This window comes from Cebus imitator, unplaced genomic scaffold (genome assembly GCF_001604975.1).
Source record: "Cebus imitator isolate Cc_AM_T3 unplaced genomic scaffold, Cebus_imitator-1.0 Scaffold384, whole genome shotgun sequence".
Classification (NCBI taxonomy): Eukaryota; Metazoa; Chordata; class Mammalia; order Primates; family Cebidae; genus Cebus; species Cebus imitator.
This window is the reverse complement of record NW_016107699.1, coordinates 1,798,169-1,823,392: the sequence shown is the minus strand read 5'-3', so window position 1 is coordinate 1,823,392 and position 25,224 is coordinate 1,798,169. Positions and strand designations below refer to the sequence as shown.

The following is a 25,224-nucleotide window of genomic DNA, read 5'->3' as shown; positions in this document are numbered from 1 at the left end:
GATGAGTGACGTCAGCTGCTCCCGCCGTGAGATGTAAGACTGGTGCGATGAGTGACGTCAGCTGCTCCCGCCGTCAGGTGTAAGACAGGTGCGATGAGTGACGTCAGCTGCTCCCGCCGTGAGGTGTAAGACAGGTGCGATGAGTGACGTCAGCTGCTCCCGCCGTGAGGTGTAAGGCAGGTGCGATGAGTGACGTCAGCTGCTCCCGCCGTCAGGTGTAAGGGAGGTGTGATGAGTGACGTCAGCTGCTCCTGCTGTGAGGTGTAAGACAGGTGCTGCGTCTTGGCCCGAGTGGCACTCCCTACACCCCGTTCCTTCAGCCAGGCATGGCAGAGCGTCTTCTCTGTGGCTGCGCTAGGTGCTGGGTGTCCACACCGGACCTGGCCCACTCCTCCTCTGCCCCTTCCCATCTGTGAAGGAGCATGGATTAAGAGCAGGGTCAAGGGTCGCTGTGCTGAAGGTGGGATGGCCGGAGGAAGTGCTCCATGTTCCGCGACCTCAGGAGGCATTACACTCTGGGGGTGCTGTGTGGACTTCTGTAGGGGTGGGAGGGGCCTGGTCTGGAGAGGATGATGCTGCAGGGGTCACTGGGACTGCGGAGCAGCAGTTTGTGGATGGGTGGTGGGTGGCTCAGTACAGGGTGGGGAGCAGGGCATGTGAGATGGGTAGAGGGGTGCATGGGGACCCTGCCAGTGAGGCGTGAGGGCCCTTGTGCACAGCCCCGGGCTGAGGCAGGGCTCAGAGGCAATGCATTTTGGAATGATGCTCTGGAAGTATCATGGAGTTTTTCGGGGTCCAGGCTCCATGGAAGGACTCTGGGGAGACACAGTTATCAGCATCTGAGCGGCCAGCAGCAGGGTGTGGGGGTGCGGCGGGGCGTGGGGAGGGGGCGGCAGGGCGTTTGGGGGGTGTCCTTGGGAGGTGTGTGGTCTTGATGCCTGCCCGCATTGGTGTTGGCAGCTGGTGCTCTTGGAGGGAGCTTGGTGCAAGGCGAGGTGACTTTGGGGAGATGAATTTGGTGTCGGACAGCCTGGCAGAGCTCCATGCGTGTGGCTGCCATGTGGGTGTGGGCAGGGCAGGCACCTCTGGGTGCCTGGGGGTAAAAGAGTGGTAGGTCTCCTGTGAGAGTGAGCCAGAGAGGAGGAGAAGGGGGACCCCCAGGTGGGACTCGCAGGAAAGTTTGGCTGGAGCAGGAGGAAACCATCAGAGAGGCGGCTGCCAGGACCCCAGGGTGGCACGGTCAGAGGGCGCTGCAGCCAGGTGCTTCGGGAGAGGAGGGCCAGGTGGGAGATGGCCTGGCTGTGGTCATGGCCACCTGTGCGCTGGGCTGCGCCTTTTCCTGGGATTCAGGCTGGCTTTACTTGCTTAAGTCAGGAAATGTTAAACTTTCTGGGCTTGTGGCCTGTTTGAGAATCTAGTGCAAGCTTCTTGTGCATCCCAAAATTTTTTTTTTTTTTTTTTTTGAGACGGAGTCTCGCTCTTGTTACCCACGCTGGAGTGCAATGGCGCGATCTCGGCTCACCGCAACCTCCGCCTCCTGGGTTCAGGCAATTCTCCTGCCTCAGCCTCCTGAGTAGCTGGGATTACAGGCACGCGCCACCATGCCCAGCTGATTTTTTGTAGTTTTTTAGTAGAGACGGGGTTTCACCATGTTGACCAGGATGGTCTCGATCTCTTTACCTCGTGATCCACCCGCCTCGGCCTCCCAAAGTGCTGGGATTACAGGCGTGAGCCACCGTGCCCGGCCATCCCAAACTTTTAAAATAGACACATAGGTGCTTCTGAAACCCTCGTTGGGTGATAGTTTGGTTTTGGGATTGCCATGGCCTGCAGGTGTCCGCCCTCAGCCGCCAATCCCCTGCAGGTGCTGAAGGTCGCCATCCTGGCCGAGAAGTACGCGGTGGACTACACCTGGTACGTGGACACCATCTTGAACTTGATCCGAATCGCTGGCGATTACGTGAGTGAAGAGGTGTGGTACCGAGTCATTCAGATCGTCATCAACCGGGATGATGTGCAGGGCTACGCGGCCAAGACCGTGTTCGAGGTACGGCCACAGGACTGCCAGGAAGGATGGGGGGGGGAGTCATGGAAGGTGAGTAGTGGTCCCAGCCCGCCTGCGTGAAGGTGCTGGGGCTGTGGCTGACCCCTCATGCCCCTCAGCTCTTCCCTGAGGCTCTGGCTCCTCTGCTGCTGGTGTCCCTGACTGAGCCACAGTTTCTTCTCACCCTGACTTTCAAACTGTGGTTCTCTGGGGCCACCTGAGAAAGCTGCCTCCGTGTGTGAGAGCATGCTGTGTCTGCAGGGTGGGGCCCGCCTGTCCATGGAGAGGATTAGGCCACCGGGCCGGGTGTGCCGTGAGGGCGCTGGCAGAACCTACCCGGCTGCAGCCTGTTCAGGACGCTGCAGCTCCCTCCAGGGCAGGCCAGCGGGTGGCAGCCTCCGGCTCCTTGCTGCTGACACAGGACCTGAGGGCGCTGCAGGAAGGCGGGGAGGGGGGAGGGGCAGGTGCGCTCAGACTGGGGTTTCCAGGAAGCTGAGGGCTGCTGCTGGCGCGGGGTGCAGCCTGCCAGGAAGTGCCTGCCTGACTTCACTCTGGCCACGTGGCTGCCATGCCCCTCATTGTGTTTGTGGCTTCGCAGGCTCTTCAGGCTCCTGCGTGCCACGAGAACCTGGTCAAAGTGGGTGGCTACATCCTGGGGGAGTTTGGAAACCTGATAGCTGGAGACCCGAGATCCAGGTGAGGGGCCCTGTGCACGTCGGGGTTGTGTGCGCTCCAGTGGGCCAGGGTGGCCGGTGTCCTTGCTTGTCACCGGAACAGCCCCGAGGCACAAGCCGGCTTTGTCGTGAGACCCCGCAGAGCCGCTCCTGCTCCAGGCGCTGTCGTCTTGTTTTCCTTCAGGGGACAAAAAAGCAGGGATTCTAGTGGGAAATAGAGAGACCGGGTCCGCGGCTGACCTTGTGAATGGGCGCCTTGCAGTGGGTTCTGGAGCTGGAGGAGGGGTGTCACCAGCGGCCTGTGGTGCAGGCGAGGGGCCTGGCTGCCGTCCCTCCCTGCAGGGATGACGGGTTCCCTGCTGTGCTCTCCTTGCCCCCAGCCCGCTGATCCAGTTCAACCTGCTGCACTCCAAGTTCCACCTGTGCAGTGTCCCCACCCGTGCGCTGCTCCTGTCCACCTACATCAAGTTCGTGAACCTCTTTCCAGAGGTGAAGCCCACCATCCAGGACGTGCTGCGCAGCGACAGCCAGCTGCGGAATGCAGACGTGGAGCTGCAGCAGCGCGCCGTGGAGTACCTGCGGCTCAGCACCGTGGCCAGCACCGACATCCTGGTAGGAGTCCCCACCCTGTGCTCACATGACCGGGGGTTGGGAGCTGGGAGTCAGGGCTCTGCTCAAGCTCACCCTGTCTTCCCAAGGCAACCGTGCTGGAGGAGATGCCTCCGTTCCCGGAGCGGGAGTCCTCCATCCTTGCCAAGCTCAAGAAGAAGAAGGGCCCCAGCACGGTGACAGACCTGGAGGACACCAAGCGGGAGAGGAGTGTTGATGTGAACGGGGGCCCCGAGCCTGCCCCGGCCAGCACCAGCGCTATGGTGGGTCCCTCTTCTGCTGTGCACCCAGACCTGTCAGGGCCTCTCCCCCAAGATTTGGCACCAGCAGGGCATTAGCCTGTCAGGGAGCAGCGTGTACTGAGAACCCAGGCGTTGGCCGTGGCTCCGGACACCCACGATGGTCTGTCCCGGGGGCCACTGTCTGTTGGCGAGGCAAGTCCTCCAGACCAGTGTCTTGAGTCCTCTGTGGTGACTTGTTTTATGGGATTGGCCGCCCCTCTCCTGCAGGACTGCCTCACCCAGACGGCTGTTGACACGTGCTTTGTTGATTTAGGGCAGACCTGTCTTGCCCTGTTCTTGGAGGTTTTCTGTAGTGAGTTGGGTTAGGTCTGGTTTTCCTTGTATGTGTGATGCGATGAAAGTAATTCTGTAACTGAGAATGTGTCCTGTGGTGTTTTTCGGGTGAGAAGTGTCATTTTGAGTGTTGTGTTTTTGCTTGGCTCTGCTTGCTGGCTGTTCCCCTCTCTGCTGTCGGGGAGGGCTCCTGTCGGGGTCACTCGGGCTGTCTTCTGTCCAGTTAGAGGAGTTCTGGAGAGAGGGTTTCCTCTCCAGGACGCCGGTCCAGTGCTGCCACTCAGTATTGGCAGGGCTTTTGGGGCCAGCTCCCATGGCAGTACCTGCCCTGGCACTTTGCTGGTTGGGAGGGAGCTCATCTCTGAGTCAGGGACCTGCTTGTGTGCCCTTGCTGACCTTGTGCCCTTGCTGACCGAGTGTCCTTGCTGACCGTGTGTCCTGCCCCTCTGGCTGATAGTGCGGGGCCTGCCATGGGGCTCATATCCAGGCCTGACATCTCGCCCAACGGCTGGCTCCTGTTCCTCCTCCTCCTCCTCCTCCTCCCCCTCTCCCTTCCCCTCCCCTTCCCTTTCCCCTCCTCCTCCTCCCCTTCCCCCTCCCCATTTCCCCCCTTTCCCCCTCCCTCTCCCCCTCCTGGCTGAGCCTGATGGTTCTCCTTCCCCCTCCTCCCCCTTTCTCTTCCCCTGACAGCGGGTCTCTCCTCCTTCTCTGCCTCTCCCTCCTCCCCCTCTCGGCTGAGCCTGACACGGGTTAACGGTTCACCCTCCCCCCATCGCATCATGTCCTGTGTGCAGCCCCTGTCCCCTGTGTCCTCTCTCTGTTGGTTGTGGCACCTGCCGTGCCCGCCCTCCAGAGGCTTGACTTGCCTGTGAGCTGATCCTGGAGTGCATGGTAAACGTGGGTGTTTCTGCCCAGGTGGGCGTCTTCCCTTCACGCCTGAGCACCTTCATGCTCGTGCTTCTCATGTGCTCTGTAGAGCTGGTGACCTGCTTTAGGCCCTGTCCCGTGGGATGTCAGTAGCCACTCTGTCACTCCTCTGATCCGTCTCCCCTCCTCCTTCGGGCGTCTTGACTTGGGTTTCTGGAGACAGAGTGCTGATTTGTGGAGATTTGTCTATGAGCTGCCAGAACAGGGCTCTTCCTATGGGCGCTGGGCCAGCAGTGGCTCCGCCTTGCAGAGAGGAGGACTTGGCCCCAGTTGGGTGAGGAGTCAAGGGCAGGAAGACATGACCCAGGGGAGGCGACTTTCCACAAGGGCACTGGAAGCTTTCCGAGGAAACCTGCGGTGGCCTGTTGGAGGCCGGGAAGGCACCAGGGGCTCTGGCTCCTCTCCAGCTGCTTCGACTTGAAGAGGAGCTCGCTGAGGGCAGAAGGGGGCTCAGGGTTGTCGTCAGTCTCTCTCTCTCTGTGGTTCTTGTTGATGCGTCTTTTTCATGTGGGCCCTGTGAGGTGTGCCCACACCCTAGGCCTTAGATCACACCTAGGTTTGCCCAGCCAGGCTCCGGGTGGACTTTGGAGGTGCCTGGCCTTGACTGTGTGGCTTAGGGATCCGATGGAAGCTTCTAGACTGTGGGAGTGAGTGGCATGCTGCCCTCTGCAAAGGAGGATGAAGGTCCAGTGAGGGCCAGCATTTCTGTAAGGTGCCTCCTTGGAGGGCCCCCTTCAGGGCTCATTCCGTGGATTTTCTGAGTGTGGCTTCCCCCCTGCTGGTCAGCGGTGCCTGACGGGTGGGCTCCTTAGGGAGCGTCTGTGACGGAGGCAGTGGCCTCCGTTGTGACTGAGAGCTGTGGCATGTGGGCTTTGGTGCTATCCTGTGCTTTTGGTCTGTCCCCACTGCTCACAGGGAGACCCTAGTGGGCTGGGGGTGAGGAAGGAGGGAAGGACAGAGGTGGGGTCACTCCTGGCACATTCTCCTGCTTGGGGTCTTCTGCATGGGTCACGAAGGGGCTCTTTGAGGGTGGCATCAACATGCATGGCTTTCCCATGAGAGGCAGTGGCTTTATTTTGGTGTCACGTTGTCTAAAATGTCTATTAAGATCATCAATGAGGCCGGAACATGTACTTCTTCTGAGCATCCTCTCTCTCTGCACACAGCTCCTTGGGGCCCCTGGGTGTGCTGGGGAGCACATGGGTGTGGGGATCAGAGGCTGCTTGGCCTCATGTGCAGGAGCCCGGGACCCTCGTAGGCAGAACCTTCACCCCTCAAGTTGTCCTGCTGTTGGAGGGAAGGGACGAACCAGTATGGCCAAGGAGCCAGGCCTGCTCCCTGAGGAGGGTCTCCCAGGCCTGAGGACCAGGAGGAGATGGGGAACCCGCAGTGGGTGTCAGGACCCTGTCGTCCTGGGGCCTGAATCTGGCCTTGGTATCACAGTCTGTGGTAACGAACGTTTCGGGTACAAAATCATTTGCTAGGGCAAAGGGCTTTCCTACTTTAGATAGTGGTTAAAAGCCATAGATGTCTGGGTGTGGCGGCTCACGCCTGTAATCCCAGCACTTTGGGAGGCTGAGGTGGGCAGATCACTTGAGGTCGGCAGTTTGAGATCAGCCTGGCCAACATGGTGAAACCCTGTCTCCACTAAAAATACAAAAACTAGTCTGTAATCCCACCTTCTCTGAGGCTGATGCAGGAGAATCACTTGAACCTGGGAGGTGGAGGTTGTAGTGAGCTGAGACCACTGCACTCCAGCCTGGGAGACAGAGCGAGACTCCATCTCAAAGAAACAAAAACAACAACAACAAAGAGCCATTATTACTAGTATTTAATTTTTTAAAAATAGAGCTGGGTGCAGCAGCTCACTCCTATAATTCTAGCACTTTGGGCTGAGACAGGAGAATCACTTGAGCCCAGGAGTTTGAGACCGGTCTGGGCAACATGGTGAAATCCCATCTCTCCTAAAAATACAAAAAAATTAATTGGGCATGGTGGCATATGCCTGTAATCTCAGCTACTCGGTAGGCTGACGCAGGACAATCACTTCAACCTGGGAGGCGGAGGTTACAGTGAGCCAAGATTGCACCACTGCACTCCAGCCTGGGTGACAGAGTGAGACTGTCTAAAAAAAAAAGAAGAAAAAACAGAGACAGCTTCTTGCTGTGTTGCCCAGGCTCGTTTCAAACTCCTGGGCTTAAGCAGTCCTCCTGCCTCCACCTCCCGAAGTGCCGGGTTACAGGTGTGAGCCACCGCACTGGCCAGAAAGCAATTATTTTTTGAAAGTATCTGTTGAACTGTAGACTTTTAAATGATGAAACTAATAATGGTTTAGTCATAACTTAATGATTGAAATGATCGTGCGCCCAAATAAGTTACTTTTTCATCTTCTGGAACTTCCTTATTGGACAGTTGGCAGTGACATGCTTGATCTTATTTCTTAAGCCACGTGTTTCTTTTTTATGCCTTTCACGGCAAACTTTTTTTGAGAATTTTTTTTTTCCTTCAGCCATTGTGAGAAAATGTAGGTCATCTTAGTGAAATGATGGTTTGTCTTTGAAGTGCAGTTGCCTTCAGGCTGGGCTTTGGGATCTACTCAGGAGGTGGCTGTTTGCCCTCATGCTCTGGCCACTCACTGGCCCGTGTGCCACCTGCCCTAGCCTCCGGGATCTCGGGGATGCCAAGGGGGTGCCGTGGGGGAGGACGTGCACGCGTGAGCTGCCTGGGGTCAGCCAGGCCAGGGAGGCTCTGTGCTGATGCTCTCCTTCCTTCTTTTCCAGTCTACGCCTTCTCCGTCGGCAGACCTGCTGGGTCTGGGGGCTGCCCCCCCGGCCCCTGCGGGCCCCCCACCCTCCTCCGGCAGCGGCGGGCTGCTCGTGGATGTGTTCTCAGACTCGGCCTCTGCGGTCGCACCTCTCGCTCCTGGCTCCGAAGACAACTTTGCCAGGTAGTCAGGTTTCCTGAGTCCTGCAGACAGGCACGGGGGGTGCTGTGCCCTGTGACCCCTGGTGTGGCCACAGCCAGCGGGACAGAGGTGGGCAGCGGGGTCCTGCAGACAGGCACGGGGGGTGCTGTGCCCGTGACCTCCAATGTGGCTGAGGGCAGCGAAGTTTACCTCCCAGAGCTGCTTGGGGGACGAGTGGGAGCTGCCGTGTTGTGGGTGGGGTAGGCTTGCTGTGGAACTCCCCTCAGAACTTGGTTTATGGGCTGCAGTGTTCAGCAGATAGTGGGTAACGTGACTCTCAAGAGAGAAGGAGGACGTGAGAAGAGCCACGGTCTGGCCTGCGGTGTGTCCTGTCTGCGGCGGTGTCCATGCTGGCCAGCACTCCTTGTAGCGACACGTCCTCTTTTCGCCTCTTCCCTGCCTCGTTGGGCTACTTTTCACTCTGACAGGCCGTCTTGTCCACGTCTGACCTGGAGGCCCGGTCTCTCGTCCTGGAGTTTCTCACTTGCCGAGTCCTCCTGTGAGGCCCGCCCCGTCCACGTCTTCGGCCTCCAGCCTGTGGTCGACTCCACGGACAGCCCGTCTTTGCTGCTTGTCCTGCTCTAATTTGTGTCCACTGCCTGGACACCACCCAGCTCCCCATGTGTGGTGGTCTCTGCCAGTGTCTCCGCGGTACCCAGAATGTTAGTGCCGGCCGCTCTCCCCGGCCCTCTCTGCGGGACTGATGAGCTGTGCCGTGCCCCTGCTGGCTGCTCTCAGCTGTCTGCTTGTTTTTATGTCAGGTCGGAGGTCCGAGGCCCCCTCTTCTCAGAGTCGACGCCCCTCCCCTGCTGCCCTGTGGGTTGGGAGCGCAGGTGCCAGTTTCTGTCCCAGACGGAGTTTAGAGAGCCTTTGAGGAGTGGCCTTTCGGTCCCCCGTTCTGAAGATGATGATAGAACTCTGGTGGTTTTAAATGTTTTCCAGTTCTTTGTGTTCATGTTGCGCGAGTCCTGTTTCCTGTTGCGTGCTGGAAAAGGACGTAGGAGAGCAGGCTGCTGTGCGTGTTTGGTGCAGGTCGCCTCTTGGGCTGAAAACAGACCTGTTACTGCTCTTAGCATCGCCGTGCTTGGGGTTGAGAAGCACTGCAGGGTCCAGGTTCCAGTGCTGTGGCAGTGGCTGCTCCTCAGTGTCTTGGGAGGAAGGGACGGGGACTTTGTGCACAGTCCGTGGCAGCCTCAGCCCTTCCTTGCTGGGCACATGCCTGCCCCGTCTCCACACGGCTGTGCTGGGAGCTACACATGGCCCTTGTGCACTCCTCATGTTGAGTGGCGCTGTCTCCCGGTGGCCAGGCCTTGGGGCATTGGTGTCTGGGGTGTCTTGGCCTTGGTCTGGCTACAGAGGGTCGTCAGGTGTCTGTGTGTGTTTGGTGTCGGATGGAGGCGCAGAGGGTCTCAGGGCCAGCCAACTGCGGTGGCTGCCGGGACGTGGCTTACAGGACAGGACGCTGCATTCTCGGCCTCGCAGAGTGGTTTGCGTTTCCCCGTGAAGTTCCCCAGGCCAGGCTGTAGTTGGGATGACCCTTTAAAAAACAAGCAGCCAAGCAGAGACGCCGGCCGCAGGGCCTCTCTGTCATGCCGTGGAAGAGTTAGCACCCCTCCCATGTCCTTGACAGATTGCACTTTGAAGTGGCTTAGGCCAGTCCACGAGTGTCCACTCCACAGTCTCGTGTCTGCACTGGCCTCTCGGGTGGAGTGCTCACTGGCTGCGGCGGAGCAGTGGCCCCGGGGCGCGGTGGGCATGTGGACCTTTCCCTCGGCGGCTTCTCCTGTGAAGTGATGCCTACTTTGTTAGTCACCTGGTGTGTGAAGTCCAGGGGAAATGCAGGAGCGCCTGTGTTGTGGATGACTGACCTGTGTATTGGGTGGGCCACACTGGGCTTTTGGAAGCTTCGCATGTGGATGGAGCTGGACCAGTGGCGTGTCGGGGTGGCTGTAGCCTCCAGAGGTGTGTGCGTGCGGGGACTGCTGCCTCACGGCTCTGTGGCCATGGCAGGCCGGAGTGGGGCAGTGTGTGGCAAGCAGCGCCCTCCCTGCCAAGGACCTCTGTCACTGTCCCAACTGGGGCCCTTGCCGCCTGTCGCTCCTTCCTCTGTCTTCTTCCTGGCCTGGCCTCCGTACGGCAGGCTGCCAATGAGCTCATCTGCGGGTCAGCAGCACTCAGACCTTCCAGGGTGGCAGATGGGGTGCACTGAGTAGAGACTGGGTAAGCGTGGGAATGGCTGGCCTGGGTCTTCTCCGAGTCAGCATAGGTGGAGCTGGAGATTGCAGAGTTAGGCTACTGCCATGCAGCGTCTGCTTCTTAGGCACTGGGGCTGCGGGGAGGGGCGGCTCCAGGACCTCCCGCCTCCCCACCCTGTGGTATGAACCAGTGTGGCATCCCTCTGCTGGGCCCACTCAGGAGCCTTGTGCTGCTGCCCTGCCTCCCTCTCCTTCCATTGGACCCGGGTCCCTGTGGAGTTGTGGTTTCCTAGAGGAGGTCAGAAAACTCAAAGTTCTTCTGCAATAAATGCAAATGAAAGTTAACCAATGCTGTTTCATTTCCCCTCATTCTGTGTACTGTAGATAAGTGCCCTGTGGTGAGCAAAGCCCTGGGCTCCCCGTGCAGTATAGACACAGCCATGCCTGGAGGGAGAGGAGGGGAGGCCAGAGAGGAGATGGGGGTACCCAGGGCCCTGCAGGGCTGTGCTGCTGGCGGGTGGATGGCTGGGTGCCCGTACGTGCATGTGCATCAGTGCGGGGCGAGGCAGCCAGGCTCTGATGGCAAGGCCTTTACCTGGCTGAGTGTCTGGCACCGTGTTGGATGGAGTCTGTGGTGTGGCCAGAGGCTGTATGCATATATCATCACGCCCCGTCCTGTCTGGGGCTGTGAGAGGCCATTATATGTGGAGCAGCATGTTCATGAAAAGCAGCTGCACCCACTGACCACACAGGTCTCACCGGGGCTGTGCCTGCCTCACTGTGCCCCACTCGCCATCCTCTCTGTGGCCATTTGTCAGGATGTCCTTGGAATCGTTTTCCACTTTTTATTTTTTTGAGATGGAGTCTGGCTCTGTCACCCAGGCTGGAGTGCAGTGGTGCTATCTTGGCTCACAGCAACCTCCACCTCCCAGGTTCAAGAGATTCTCCTGCCTCAGCCTCCCCAGTAGCTGGGATTACAGGTGTCTGCCACCACGCAGGTTAATTTTTGTATTTTTGGTAGAGACGGGGTCTCGTCATGTTGGCCAGGCTGGTCTGGAACTCCTGACCTCGTGATCCGCCCACCTCTGCCTCCCGAGGTGCTGGGATTACAGGTGTGAGGCACCGTGCCCAGCCACAGTTTTCCACTTTTTTCCTCCCTTGTGTCCCATAGAGGTTTTTCTGGCCTCCTTGTGCTACACGTTTGTTTCCAGAACAAACCCTTGTGTTTTGTGGGTGGTTTTGAGTGACATATACTGTCTTTTTTCCCCAGGTTTGTTTGTAAAAACAATGGTGTGTTGTTTGAAAACCAGCTGCTTCAAATTGGACTTAAGTCTGAATTTCGGCAGAATTTAGGTACGTGTTTTAATTTCTTAATGAAAATGTCTCTTAGAAATTATGGGAAATTAAGAGAAAATATTTGCAAATTATGTACTTATAAGGGATTGATATCCAGAATGTAAAAATAACTCCCATGACTCGGTAAAAAAGCAGCCCAGTTGAAAAATGGGAAAAAGAACAGCCTGGGCAACAAATCAGGAACCATCTCCACAACAAAGCAGGTGGTGTGGGTGCAGGGTTGTTGAGGAGACATTCTCCACAGAAGATACGGAAATGCTCAGTAAGCACCTGAGAAGATGGACAAAGTCATTAGGCATGTGCAAATAAAGCCACAGTGAGACACCACCCCACCCACGAGGATGGCCCACGCCTGTGGTCCCACAGTGAGATGCCACCCCACCCACGAGGAGGGCCCACGCCTGTGGTCCCACAGTGAGACGCCACCCCACCCACCAGGATGGCCCACGCCTGTGGTCCCACAGTGAGACGCCACCCCACCTACCAGGGTGGCCCACGCCTGTGGTCCCACAGTGAGACGCCACCCCATCTACCAGGATGACCATTATAAAACAAACAGGTAGCTGGCATGGTGGCCCACGCTTGTAATGCCAGCATGTTGGGAGGCCAAGGCAGGCCTATTACTTGAGGCTGGGATTTTGAGAAACAAAGCAGACAAAACAGACTGTGGCCTGGTGACTGCAGCCTGTAATTCCTGCACTTTGGCAGACTGCTGAGGTGGAAGGATCGCTTGAGCCCAGGTGTTTTTGACCAGGCTGCACAACATTGCGAGACCCCATCTCTACCAGCACTGGCGTGCTCATTCTAAAACTAGAAAACATTTGTTCTTAATTTTAACAACAGGCAAACGTCCCTGCAGGCAACTTCAGTTCAGCTGCAGATTGCGGGGTGTTGTTTTTCAGTGTGAATGTTCTGCATCGGTGTGGGATGATGTGTGTGAAAAGTTGTTTTTGTTTCCTTCTAGGTCGGATGTTTATCTTTTATGGGAATAAGACCTCCACGCAGTTCCTGAATTTTACCCCAACACTCATCTGCTCAGACGACCTTCAGCCTCATATCCTTGGGTGCATTGCCCCCGAGCCCACACACGCAGTAACTTGGGGCTTAGAGGAGACTTCCAAGGAAGTTTTTTGGTTTTCTTGTTTTGTTAAAATAGCAAGATAATTCCAGATGCTATTTGAAAATCAGGCCATCATCATCTGCCGATAGTATTGAGCAGACGAAAGAAATCAGGCAGTATTCGTATGAGTTTTGACAATACATTTAAAAGTGATGTGTGCTTGCCTCTTGCCCTGCATCTGGCTAACTGGAGTCCCTTTCTTTTTCATCTGGCTTTATTCTCCTGTGACTTTATCTTTACACCCTCCTCCCTGACGTCTACCAGACGGAGCTGCTGCTTGCAGAGCGTGGGAGGCACTGGCGGGGACCAGAGTGAGGCTCGCACCCCGGCAGAGCCCGTGTGCTTCTGTAGGGCTTTTAAACAGAAAAGAAGTGACACTAGAACTTCCCCAGCTAAAAGAGGGACACTAACATGTCTTCCTCTAAGGACATCCCCACCAGAGAGAGTCAGCATGAAGGCCCCAGCTTGACCAGAGACGGTGACGTCTGGGGATTTGTGGTCAGAGGTCTGAGTGAAGCAGCGTCCTCCTTGGCACTGGCCGGTCTGTGTTCATGTTAGCACTTTTTAATGCAGACCGTTCAAGCTAACTGTTCAAAACAGTCATTAAAGATACACACGTGTGGGATCATGTGAAGTGAAGACTGTTGAGGACCAGGAGTGGAAGCTCTGGCTCCTGCTGTGCCCTCTGTAGGGGTCTCTCCCTTGGGGTGTGTTGGGCTCCAGACAGCACAGGCCCAGAGGGAGGGAGAGGCCGCACCCACTGCCTCCGGACGCAGCCTCGCCGGTGCCACACGTTCTTCAGGAGAGGCTGTGGGCAAACACTTGTTTTCCAGCATGAAAACCATGCCCGTCACAGCATGGCGGGCCCTTTTCTGAGTCTCGCTGTCTTAGGAGCCAACTTCCCAGGATTCTTTAAGTTTCCTGTCATACTAAGCACCAGTTTCTGCAAACAGTGACAAAAATTGTGTATGTGGGAACCAGAGCTGAGGCTGACAGAATGGAACAGATAAGTAAAATAGCCCGTGTATAATCTAAGCGACTTTGTAAAATGGAGGCGTCATTTTGGGAGCGTGAGATGCAGCAGTGTGTTGAGGGTTGTCTGGTGGGCGGGACCCAGCCTGGGTGGAAGGGCAGGGCCAGGTGGAGTGGCTGCCCCTTGACTGTAGCTGGTGGTCCTGGAGTGTGGTGCGTGTGCTGCCTACGCGGGCCATGCTGGGATCTAGTCCGACCCGTTTCTGCCACTGCCACTGGGGCGTGCTTGGCTGGTTTCCTTAATGCGCACACACCTGAACCTGCAGACCAAGCCCGTGGACCCGACCGTGGAGGGGGGCGCACAGGTGCAGCAGGTGGTCAACATAGAGTGCGTGTCCGACTTCACAGAGGCGCCGGTCCTCAGCATTCAGTTCAGGTCAGAGCGTGTGCGCTCGGGGCCAAGGAGTGTGTGCGGGCGCTTGGGCTCCAGCGGCCCCCACTATGCCCCCACTATGCCCCCACTGCATCCTTCCTGAGGGGACCCAGGGCCTACGGGTGTGGCCTGAGCTGCTGCTGCCCCCAGCTCTGCAGAGTGCAGGAAACCAGGGGAGGCGAAGCCCCAGGCTCCGGGACGGCAGGCAGCACCCAAACGGGGCCTGCTAGGATCTTCATGGGCACTATGGGGCCCACCTCATGGGGTGGCAGACAGCCAGGGCCCCCGAGCCACCTCCCTGGCTTGGTGCCAGGTGACAGCCGCAGGGCCAGGGCAGCTGGTTTCCTTCGGACACTGGCCTTGGGGGTGCGTTTTTCTGCAGTAGAGCTCAGATCATACCACTCTGCTTATTTTTTAAAACGTAGGATTTTTGTGTTTCGACTGTTTGCTACTTCCCCTTTACAGTGACTACAATAGAGCGTATACGGGCAGCCTGTCCCCTGCCAGGTGTCTGCAAAGTTAGGAATGTTTAGAAAAGCACACTTCAATTATTTTTTTTGAGACAGGGTCTTGCCCTATCACCAGGCTGGAGTGCAGTGGCGCCATCTCGGCTCACCACAACCTCTGCCTCCCGGGTTCAAGCAATTCTCCTGCCTCAGCCTCCCGAGGAGCTGGGATTACTGGCATGAGCCACCATGCCTGGCTAATTTTTTTTTGTTTTTTTAGTAGAGACAGGGTTTTTCCGTGTTGGTCAGGCTGGTCTCGAACTCCTGACCTCAGGTGATCTGCCTGCCTCCGTCTCCCAGAGTGCTGGGATTACAGGTGTAAACAACCGCGCCCGGCTTAGAAAAGCACACTTTCTAACATTAAAAATACAGAGAACCTAAGATTGTTTACTGTAAAATTTGGAGACATAGACATGCAAAGTTTTGTTTTATTTGTGCGAATGCCTTTGTGTTTTCAAAGAAAAAGAAATCACACTGTTTACACAGACTTGGAATTTTGGGAAACAGATTACTGGGGAGAAGTGAGGCACTGGGGTGTCCTGCCTTTGTGCACGGCCCTGGCCTGCCCTCCTGCCTGTGGGCGACACTGGACACCGAGCTACCTCGGCCCCCCTCTGGTGGGTGGCGATGGGTGGGCACACCTCACCCAGGCCGTTTCCGGCCCCTGAGGCTCTCGGAGGAGGAGCTGACTGTCTCTTTCTGCTGCTGCTGCTTGCAGGTATGGGGGCACCTTCCAGAATGTTTCTGTGCAGCTGCCCATCACGCTCAACAAGTTCTTCCAGCCCACAGAAATGGCTTCTCAGGATTTCTTTCAACGTTGGAAGCAGTTGAGCAAGTGAGAACCTGTTTTCCTGTAGGGTCAGGGTGGGGGCGGGGGATCATTTGAACAGGTGGGCTTTGGTCTCTGGCCTGGCTGAGAACACTGGCCTTGGTTGCTGTTTCTCAGTCCACAACAGGAAGTCCAGAACATCTTCAAGGCGAAGCACCCCATGGACACAGAGGTCACCAAAGCCAAGGTAGTGCGTCTTGAGGGGCCTTGGGGGACGTGGGACACGCACCTGCGATGGGCGCCGGCCCTTACCCTCCTGTTTGTTCGGACAGATCATTGGATTCGGTTCTGCACTTCTAGAAGAAGTTGATCCCAATCCTGCGAATTTCGTGGGAGCCGGAATCATACACACGAAAACCACCCAGATTGGATGCCTGCTGCGCCTGGAGCCGAACCTGCAAGCCCAGGTCAGGCCCTGGGGAAATGGCTGAGCACGCTCGAGTGGATTCTGACAGTTCTCATGGTGACACGTAGCTCTCCAGTGCAGTTCCGGCAGCTGCGACAGATGTGTGCCCATCCAGCCCTACCCTGTCAGTATGTGATCAGGTCCCAGCCTCACCACAGCCGGCCCCGGGGAGCCTCGTCCCACCACGGAGCAGCCTGGGCCTGGGCTGTGGCTCTCCCAGCTGCCACGTGCGTCGGAAGCTCTTCCTCTGGGTGACTGCCTCATCCTGTCTGTCCACGTCCTGTTCTGTCGATGGACGCCTGTCTGCGTTTCACTCGGGCAGCACCCAGGAGTGTTTGTGCTTAGCGCTGCCAAAGCTGCCCCCCAGCTTCCCCAGGTGGCCGCACACTGCACATTCCCGCCAGCTGCGTGTGAGGCACCAGGTGCTGCCAAGCCAGCCCGCAGTTCTGTGCCGACTGTTGTGTGGTGCTTAGGCCTCTGCTGAGCTGTGGGTGCCTCCAGCGCACGTTCCCTGGGTGTGGCCCACAGGGTTCCCGCATGGCAGGGCTGGACCTGCGGGCCTGTGAGCCCCGGCGTGCCTGCTGACCCGCTGTCCTGCTGTGCTCTGTTTCAGATGTACCGGCTCACGCTGCGGACGAGTAAGGAAGCCGTTTCCCAGAGATTGTGTGAATTGCTGTCGGCGCAGTTCTAGTGGCAAGGAGGGAAGGCCAGGCTCGTGTGTCTTGCGTTTCCTTCGTCTGTGCTGTCTGTCTTCCTGGCCGTCCTGCAGATGGGCGCCTCGTGTCCAGCATCATAGCACATGGCGCCCCCCCGCCCCGCTGCACCGGACCCCCCCCCCCGGGCTGGACAGGAACACGCGTGTGTGGCTCAGGAGAAAAGCTCAGCCTGGACTGTGGCAGCCACGGCAGAAGGTGGATTTTGGGATCAGTTTTTATAAAAATCAAGACAGTTCTGTGGTTAAATCTACAAATTAAAGGGAAATTAGAAGTTGACGTGAACGTGGCGTTTGTGGGAGTGTTGCTGAGCTGCCCCATGTTGCCTCCCACCTGCCTCGGAGCCTTTGGAAGCAGCAGCACGGCTGCACATCGCAGGGGCCGCACCTCAGTGTGGCCGTCCTGGTGGCTGTGCGCCTGGCATCGTCCTGGGCTCTTGGGAGGAGCACGGCCGCCCCGGGTTTGCCGCAACCCCAGCTAGACAGTCTTCCTGGTTGGGATTTTGATCTAGAATATAGAAACATTTGTATTTGCAATGACTTCTGGCAAAACCACATGTCCTGGTGGAATGTCATGGTTTTCCTGTCCCAGCTCCTGGTCGGGAAGGGCATCTGTCACGCTCCTGCAGTTGCTGGGGCCTCAGACGTGCAGCGGGGGGAGGAGCATCCTGCTGGCCCCACGAGGCGTGCTCGCCACCTGCCTTCGGGCTCCGATGAGTGCCCTGGCCCCTCGGGGCCCCCAGGACTCCAGGGTAAAGCGTGGGCTGTGGTGCAAGACTCTCTCTCCTGTCAGAGTGGGCGTCCCCAGGCCACGGTGCAGGCCTGAGTGCTTCCAGTGGTCTGTCCAGTGGTCCTGGTGGGAAGCCTCTGCGTGGTCAGGAAGTGAAGGGGCCGCTGGCCGCGAGCCTGTGTGCCACCCACGGCTTGGCTCTCACCCATCATCTGGACTCAGCACCCAGGCTGCACATCTGACCCTCAGAGGCGAGAGAGTGGGGCCGGCTGCGGAGCCATGGCTGGGGCCCTGCGCTCTGTCCCCGGGACGGGGGCCTTGTCTGTCCTAAACACGCCCAGCACTGGTTCCTGTTTCTTGACGTGCTGCGGAGGTGACACACCTGCGTGAGGCTTTTACCCTGGCTGTCAGCCTCCTGCTGTGCGGGTCCTGGGGCGGCTGCAGGGGCTCTCGGACCTCTCGGTCCCCACACCTCCATGCAGTGATGTGGCCTGTGGTGTCTGCTCTCCTGGTGTGTTGGACTTTGATCACAGGGTAGCCATGTCAGTGACGTGCACCCCTCACACTGGCCACTCTGGGTCCTGCGGTGCCAGGTGTGACTCACGCAGTGCTGGGCTTGTGCTGCAGTTGGCGGCGTGGGCCTCGGTCTGGTGTCCCAGCTGCTGGGCGGTGCTCTGCTGTGGGCGGCACCTGCAGGCCGTGTGTGCTGCCATCCGTCTTCCGTGTCCCTTAACCCCTCCCATGATTGGAGGAAAGGCTGCTCCCCGAGGCACCGCTTCCCTATGGGGCGATGCAGAGGGCCCCTTGGTGTGGCCTTCCTCATTAAAGAAAAAGGCTAGAACAGTGCCCGGATTGTGGACGGTCTTTGGGGGAAGCACCCCACGTAACCCTGTAGCTCCCCGGGGCCATGAGGCGCGGTCCTTGAGGTCCCCACTGTGTTGGAGGTGGGCCTGTCCTTTGGCGCGTGACGTGCCCTTGGCTCTGCCCATTTGATTTTGGGTGTGTGGTGGAGCTTTTGGGGACTTAGGTCCTGTGGGAACCCCTTCAGCCTGGCCTCGGGGCTCCCGCTGTGCAGTGTGTTGGGGTGCTGGCAGGGCTCCCTCCCATTCTTGGCAGAATGGGCCTGCCAAGCTGCACGTGGGTGTGAGGGGGCCCCACGTGGGATCTCCTGGTCGATCCCACCACAGATGGGGCAGAGGGGTCCGTGGGCAGATGGGGGTGGTCCCCGGGGGACGGTGGCTTTGCCGGAGATGGGACAGTCCTGGTGCAGGGAGGGGAGGGCCCGGGGCCAGAACCAGCTTCGCTTCTCAGCCCAGCCCCAGAGCGCAGGGCCCACAGGGTGCAGGTGTGGGGTGGGTGCCTCAGGTCGAAGGGGCTGGGGAGAGGCAAAAGCAGTGCTCAGGGACCAGTCTCTGTGCCTTGATAAGAACCAGTTTATTTGGAGTCTCTGGCCAGGTGACGCTGTCTTCCCAGGAGAAGCTGCTGAGGACGGTGCGGTGCTGGTGGGGAGGGAGCTCCTGGCTGGCTGGGAGCGGGGGTGGCTTCCCTACCTTCCCTGCCACTCTCTGTCCTCCCTGACCCTGGGAGGCCCCTTCTCTGGGCCGGTGCCTGCCTGGGTCTCTTGCCCCCAGCTCTTTGCAGGTTCCCATGTTGTCCCCGCCCCCAATGGGTCTGGCCCAGCACCTGCTTCGCAGCCTCATCTGCAGCGTTCTGGGCCCAGCAGGGCTGGGGTCCAGCTCAGAGGCTGGGAGGTGTTGGACAGCAGACAGGGGTGGTTGGGAGTGCCCCGTGTGCCTGGGAGGGTCCGTGGCCACTGCCCACCTCAGTCCCGCTCAGCTGGGTCAGGGTCTGCAGGAGTGTGGTGGTCTGAGCCTCCGCTTGGCAGCCTCTCTCCCACCAGTGTCTCAGGTGAGCCACGGCCGAGGGCTCTTGGGGGCCAGGGCTGGTAACCAGGGACGCAGCTGCCGGCACGAGTGGGAAGGGGCCGGTGGGAGGGGTTGTCCTTCTCTGTCATCTGCAGCCGTTCACTCCCAGGAGACCAGGCAGTGACCCTGCTAGTGTCCACAGCTCACAGAGCTGCACACGCAACGGCTGAACACCTGCAGGGTGAGCACGAGCCGCCGGCCAGGCGCGCTGGGGTCTGGGCAGGGCAGCTCGAGCTGCTGCTCGTGGGAATGGAGCGGGCGGCAGCAGCTGCAGCGGGCATCCAGCTGCTGGATGTCGATGTTGAAGCTGCCGAAAAGCCAAGACAGAGCAGGGGTTGTGGCTGCTGCAGGGGCGTGCCTGCGCCCAGAAAGCCCCTCCCTCCCCAGGCCAGCTGGTCCAGAAAGGCCTGGACCTCCCTGCTGACCTCCTGGTCCCAGGGGCCAGGGCAGGCAGTGGGCAGCTGAAGCGCCAAGTGGCTGACCTGACTGGGTAGCAGGTGCCTGTGTGGGAGCCCCTGCCCTGCCCTGGCGCCTCTCTGGGTGGGGTTGTGAACGTTGCTGGCCGTGGGGTGGCCTTGCCTCGTGGACTCACCTGGCAGAGGAAATGCAGACGCCCTCACAGCGGGTCATCGTCACGTTGGCCACACAGCCCTTGAACGTGATCTCCTCCTGCTGCTCCTGCACGCTGCAGACCCCTGGGAGCAGAGTTGGACAGTCAGCAGCGCCCAGCGTGGCATGGAGCGAGGAGGGAGGGGGTCCCTGGCTGGGGACCACATCCCCACCTGCCTCTGAACCTTCCTGCCCAAGGCGTGGCCTCCCCTGGTGGAGCCCTGTAGAGCTTAGATCTCAGCCATGGACAGAGGCGAAGGCCTGCAGCCCCCTGCTTTGTTTTTCCCTCAAAGTCGCGATGCTGGAGTCCGTCAAGGTAGAGAATGTTCTCAGAGGACTCAGCAGGTACTGAGCCCTGGCCTGTGTGAGCCACCCGGGGAGCCCAGCTTCCCTGATGCCCAATCCCAGGCCTGGACACCGACCTGTGGGCATGGGAATCTCTGGTTGGCCGGACCCAGCACCTGCAGGGGGCCGAGGACACGATGTCAGTGACCCCAGAGGGGGACAGATGGTGTTGCGGGTGCTCCACGGGCCCCAGCCAGGGAGGAGGGAAGTGGAGCAGGCCCCATGGTCTGGGATCCTGGAAGGGGTGGGGTGGGGCCCACATGGAAGGCCCAGCCAGCCCCACTGAGAGGCCTGGGCGTGTGGCAGGCAGCATGCAGCTGGCGGGTTGATGCAGACAGTGGCAGCGTCCACATTAGAATCCGCCACTGTGGAGCTTGGGTTTAAAAGTGGAATAGAATTACTGGGCAAGGGCTGGGAGCTGCTGCCCATGTGCCCTCCCCTGGCTGTGCCCAGCTTTGTTTTCCTGGAGCCTGCCTGCCCGCGGCAGAGGGCTTTCTCCGGGAGGGGCCAGGACTCTGGGCGCCTCCACGGGCCCTGCTGTCTGCAGCCACCCTCCCCTCCCAGCTGGCTCCTGCTCCCTTACCTCTGCTTCTTGGGGTCACCTCCCTGGTAACAGCCTCCACCCAACTCCTGGTCTCAGGGAGGGACCCAAACCAGGATTCCCTCAGCCTGCAGCAAGGAACTGCCCCTCACAGGAGAGGCCACGCAGCCAGCTGTGGCATAGCTGCCTAGTGGGGGCCCACTGGGGTGGCTGCTGTGAGAGGAACACCCAGGAGGAAAGGGAGGGACATCCCTGGAACGCGGGGTGAGGTGGATGTGGACGAGGCCTGAGGTGTGCTGTGTCCCCAGGTGGGTTGGGGAGCCGTGGCCTGGGGAGCAGTGGACTCGCTCACAGACAGGAGGCCAGTTGGGGGCCAGGAGGAGCCGTGGCCGAGAATTGGTGCAAGCACCAAGGAGCAGGCGGCCCGGTCGCCACGGCCAGCTCCACCTTCAGCAGCTCCCCTGGGGCGAGGCGGGGGTTGTGTTGGGCTTTTGTCTCTCTCTCTCTCTGGACTTGGAGGGAGGGCTGTGTGGCTTGAACCCTCGGCCTCGGCCAGCCCTGACATCTCTGAGCACCCACAGGGGCAGCTGTGGAAGGCTTCTGGCAGGTGTCCCTCTGAAGGGAGGCCAGAAGTGCAGCAGGGACAGGGGAATGAGAGCCAGTGCCAGGAAAAGAAAGGTTAGCGGGGGAGGAAGACCCAATGGGGGAGGCCAGGCACTTGCTGGGTGCCTGTGAGAGGAGAGGAGAGGAGATGGGAAAGGACCCACAGCCATGTAGGGAAGGTGGGGAACAGGCATGGGGACCTGGAACCACAGGACCGTGAGGGGTAAGCTGAGGCAGGGGCTGACTGGGAGTCACCAGCACAGAGGCGGGGACAGGGGCAGGGCCACAGAGATACCACTTACTGGATGAGCTGGGCGTAGTTGTCACGAGAGAAGATACTGAGGCAGAAGCAGGGGTGCTTCCATGCGCAGTGAGGGAGCTGGTCAGGAACCGTGTGGTATGCACCGAGGTGGGACCAGGGTGCCTGGTGGTGAGGTTGGTGATGGGAGAGCTTGGGATACCTGTCACCCCCGAGGTGAGTGACACGAAGCCTGGTGTGGGAACTCGGGTGGTGAGAGAAGTGAAGTGTGAGGTGGTGGACTGAGAGGAGATGGCAGAGGCGAGGTGGGTGCTGGCCGTGGTCCTGCGCGTGGATGGAAACGCTGTGGTGCTGGATGCAGTGGGAGTGGATACGGGGAGCAGAGTGGAGAGGCTGACAGGAGGGGAAGTCGTGTGGGGGAGGGAGGCCCTGCTGGTGGTAGAGGCAGCTGGAGAAGGAGAAAGAGGAGACAAAGATGCCGATGCAGCTGGGGAACGAGTGAAAAAGGAGTGGGAGCCCGAGCTCAGAGTTGTGGAGTGCACGGGGACAGACACCACTGAAGAAGGTGAAGTCTGGGGAGAGGAGTGGGAGGAGGAAACGTGAGGAGTAACAGAAGATGGGGCAGAGGGCGGCGGGGAGGATGAGGACCAGTGCAGCTGATGAGTTGCAGAAACCGGAGTGGTTGGAGAACCCGAGTGGGGCAGTGGTGTGGTGGCAGAAGATGGTGATGGTGGCCTTGAGCTAGAGTTCTGAGGCGACCAAGAGGAGGAGGATATGAAGGAAGTAGAGCCTGTGGCTGTGCTGAATGAGCTGTGGGCGTGGCTGGTCCCACTGGTGGTGGCTGTCATTGGTGGCGCTGTGTGTGTGGATCCTGTAGCTCTGACTGTGGTCTGTGGAAGCATGGTGCCTGTGGGGGTTGAGTGGATGGAAGGGGAAGTGGACATTGGTGGGTGTGTAGTGGTGATGACCGTGTGAGTACTGGGAGTCACTGAGGAGGTGGAGAAAGGTGGAACGTGAGTGGAAAGTGTGGTCTGTGGGTGTGGTGGAGTTGAATGGATAGTGGTGGTCTTGAAGGATGTTGTAGTTATAGGACCAGTGGAAGAGATGGGACTGCCGCCTGTAGGTGGGGAGTGTGTGGTGAAGGGTGTGGGTGGCCTGTGGCTGGTGACCGAGGTGCTGTGGGCCACAGCGGTGCTGGTTCCTGTACCAGTGGACTTTGGAGTACTGGTGGTGGTAGGAGGTGGGGTGGTCTCAGGATGGTGTGTGGAGGAAGCCTGTGAGTGGAGGGATGTAGAGGTTGTGGCCGTGCTGAATGAGCTGTGGGCTTGGCCGGTCTGACTGGTGGTGGCTGTCATTGGTGGGGCTGTGTGCGTGGATCCTGTGGCTCTGACCGTTGTCTGTGGAGGCATGGTGCCTGTGGGGGTTGAGTGGATTGAGGGGGAAGTGGACATTGGTGAATGTGTAGGAGTGATGACTCTGTGAGTACTGGGAGTCACTGAGGAGGTGGAGAAAGGTGGAACATGAGTGGGAAGTGTGGTCTGAGATTGTGGTGGGGTCGGATGGGTAGTCGTGGTCTTGAAAGATGTTGTAGTTATAGGACCAGTGGAAGAGATGGCACTGCTGCCTGTAGGTGGGGAGTGTGTGGTGAAGGGTGTGGGTGGCCTGCTGCTGGTGGCCGAGGTGGTGGTGGCCACAGGGGTGCCGGTTCCTCTACTGGTGGTCTTGGGAGTAATGGTGGTGGAAGAAGTTGGGGTGATTTCAGCATGGTGTGTGGAGGAAGCCTGTGAGTGGAGGGATGTAGAGGTTGTGGCTGTGCTGAATGAGCTGTGGGCTTGGCTGGTCCCACTTGTGGTGGCCGTCATTGGTGGGGCTGTGTGTGTGGATCCTGTGGCTCTGACCGTTGTCTGTGGAGGCATGGTGCCTGTGGGGTTTGAGTGGATGGATGTGTAAGTGGACATTGGTGGGTGTGTAGTGGTGATGACTGTGTGAGTAGTGGGAGTCACTGAAGAGGTGGAGAAAGGTGGAATATGAGTGGAAAGTGTGGTGTGAGGGTGTGGTGTGGTTGGATGGGTTGTGGTCGTCTTGAAGGATGTTGTAGTCGTGGGACCAGTGGAAGAGACAGGCTTGCTCCCAGTAGGTGGGGAGTGTATGGTGAAGGGTGTGGGTGGCCCATGGCTCGTGGCCGACGTCATGTGGACTACAGGTGTGCCGGTTCCTGTACCAGTTGGCTTTGGAGTAACGGTGGTGGAAGAAGTTGGGGTGATTTCAGGACGGTGTGTGGAGGAAGTGTGTGAGTGGAGGGATGTTGGGGTTGTGGCTGTGCTGAATGAGCTGTGGGCTTGACTGATTCCACTGGTGGTCTCTGTAATTGGTAGGGCTGTGTGTGTGTCTCCTGTGGTCTTGACCATTGTCTGTGGAGGAATGGTGCCTGTGGGGGTTGAGTGGATGGATGTGGAATTGGAGATTGGTGGGTGTGTATGGGTGATAATCATGTCAGTACTGAGAGTCACTGAGGAGGTGGAGAAAGGTGGAATGTGAGTGGAAAGTGTGGTCTGAGGGTGTGTTGGAGTTCGATGGGTTGTGGTGGTCTTGAAGGATGTTGTAGTCATGGGACCAGTGGAAGAGATAGGCTTGCTCCCTGTAAGTGGGGAGTGTGTGGTGAAGGGTGTGGGTGGCCCGTGGCTCGTGGCCGAGGTCGTGTGGGCTACAGGTGAGCTGGTTCCTGTACCAGTGGCGTTTGGAGTAATGGTGGTGGAAGAAGTTGGGGTGATTTCAGGATGGTGTGTGGAGGCAGCATGTGAGTGGAGGGATGTTGGGGTTGTGGCTGTGCTGAATGAGCTGTGGCCTTGACTGATTCCACTGGTGGTCTCTGTAATTGGTAGGGCTATGTGTGTGGATCCTGTGGTCTTGACCGTTGTATGTGGAGGAATAGTGCCTGTGGGGGCTGAGTGGATGGAGGGGGAAGTGGTTATTGGTGGGTGTGTAGCGGTGATGACTGTGTGAGTACTGGGAGTCACTGAGGAGGTGGAGAAAGGAGGAACATGAGTGGAAAGTGTGGTCTGAGGGTGTGGTGGGGTTTGATGGGTAGCAGTAGTCTTGAAGGATGTTATAGTCATAGGACCAGTGGAAGAGATGGGACTCCCCTCTGTAGCTGTGGAGTGTGTGGTGAAGGGTGTGGGTGGTCCGCTGCTGCTGGCCGAGGTGGTGGTGGCCACAGGGGTGCCGGTTCCTCTACTGGTGGTCTTGGGAGTAATAGTGGTGGTAGAAGTTGGGGTGGTTTCAAGATGATGTGTGGAGGAAGCGTGTGAGTGGAGGGATATAGAGGTTGTGGCTGTGCTGAATGAGCTGTGGGCTTGGCTGGTCCCACTGGTTGTGGCTGTTATTGGTGGGGCTGTGTGTGTGGTCCCTGTGACCTTGATCGTTGTGGGTACTGGCACGGTGCCTGTGGGGGTTGAGTGAATGGAAAGGGAAGTGGACATTGGTGGGTGTGTAGTGGTGATGACCGTGTGAGTACTTAAAGTCACTGGGGAGGTGGAGAAAGGTGGAATGTGAGTGGAAAGTGTGGTATGAGGGTGTGGTGGGGTTGGATGGGTTGTGGTGGTCTTGAAGGATGTTGCAGTCATAGGACCAGTGGAAGAGACGGGCTTGCTCCCTGTAGGTGGGGAGTGTGTGGTGAAGGGTGTGGGTGGCCTTTGACTGGTGGCCGAGGTGCTGTGGGCCACAGGTGTGCCGGTTCCTGTACCAGTGGGCCTTGGAGTAATGGTGGTTGTAGGAGTTGGGGCGGTTTCTGGATAGTGTGTGGAGGAAGCGTGTGAGCTGAGGGTTGGAGATGTTGTGGCTGTGCTGAATGAGCTTTGGGCTTGGCTGGTCCCACTTGTGGTGGCCGTCA

General features: G+C 58.6%; 2 protein-coding genes across 7 annotated transcripts in view; one reads left to right on the top strand and one right to left on the bottom strand.

Annotated features, from left to right (window-relative positions):
- The window catches only part of AP2A2 (adaptor related protein complex 2 subunit alpha 2), a 71,140-nt gene extending 54,531 nt beyond the window's left edge, over positions 1–16,609 (top strand). For all 6 annotated transcript variants that reach the window (XM_017507786.2, XM_037731119.1, XM_017507787.2 and 3 more), the window contains 12 exons: positions 1,865–2,047; positions 2,643–2,740; positions 3,099–3,330; positions 3,417–3,590; positions 7,610–7,776; positions 11,260–11,342; positions 12,310–12,399; positions 13,750–13,873; positions 15,095–15,211; positions 15,323–15,392; positions 15,478–15,612; positions 16,225–16,609. In XM_017507786.2, the coding sequence (XP_017363275.1) occupies positions 1,865–2,047; positions 2,643–2,740; positions 3,099–3,330; positions 3,417–3,590; positions 7,610–7,776; positions 11,260–11,342; positions 12,310–12,399; positions 13,750–13,873; positions 15,095–15,211; positions 15,323–15,392; positions 15,478–15,612; positions 16,225–16,302 (1,551 nt within the window). In that variant the 3' untranslated portion in view covers positions 16,303–16,609. The remainder of the gene's footprint in view (positions 1–1,864; positions 2,048–2,642; positions 2,741–3,098; positions 3,331–3,416; positions 3,591–7,609; positions 7,777–11,259; positions 11,343–12,309; positions 12,400–13,749; positions 13,874–15,094; positions 15,212–15,322; positions 15,393–15,477; positions 15,613–16,224) is intronic.
- Positions 16,610–18,377: 1,768 nt separating this feature from the next.
- Positions 18,378–25,224, bottom strand: part of MUC6 (mucin 6, oligomeric mucus/gel-forming) — a 29,678-nt gene continuing 22,831 nt past the window's right edge. Inside the window, exons 33-35 of the mRNA XM_017507777.2 lie at positions 21,379–23,205; positions 19,571–19,673; positions 18,378–19,285 (exon numbers count right to left, since the gene is read on the bottom strand). Of these exons, the coding sequence (XP_017363266.1) occupies positions 19,108–19,285; positions 19,571–19,673; positions 21,379–23,205 (2,108 nt within the window). The 3' untranslated portion in view covers positions 18,378–19,107. The remainder of the gene's footprint in view (positions 19,286–19,570; positions 19,674–21,378; positions 23,206–25,224) is intronic.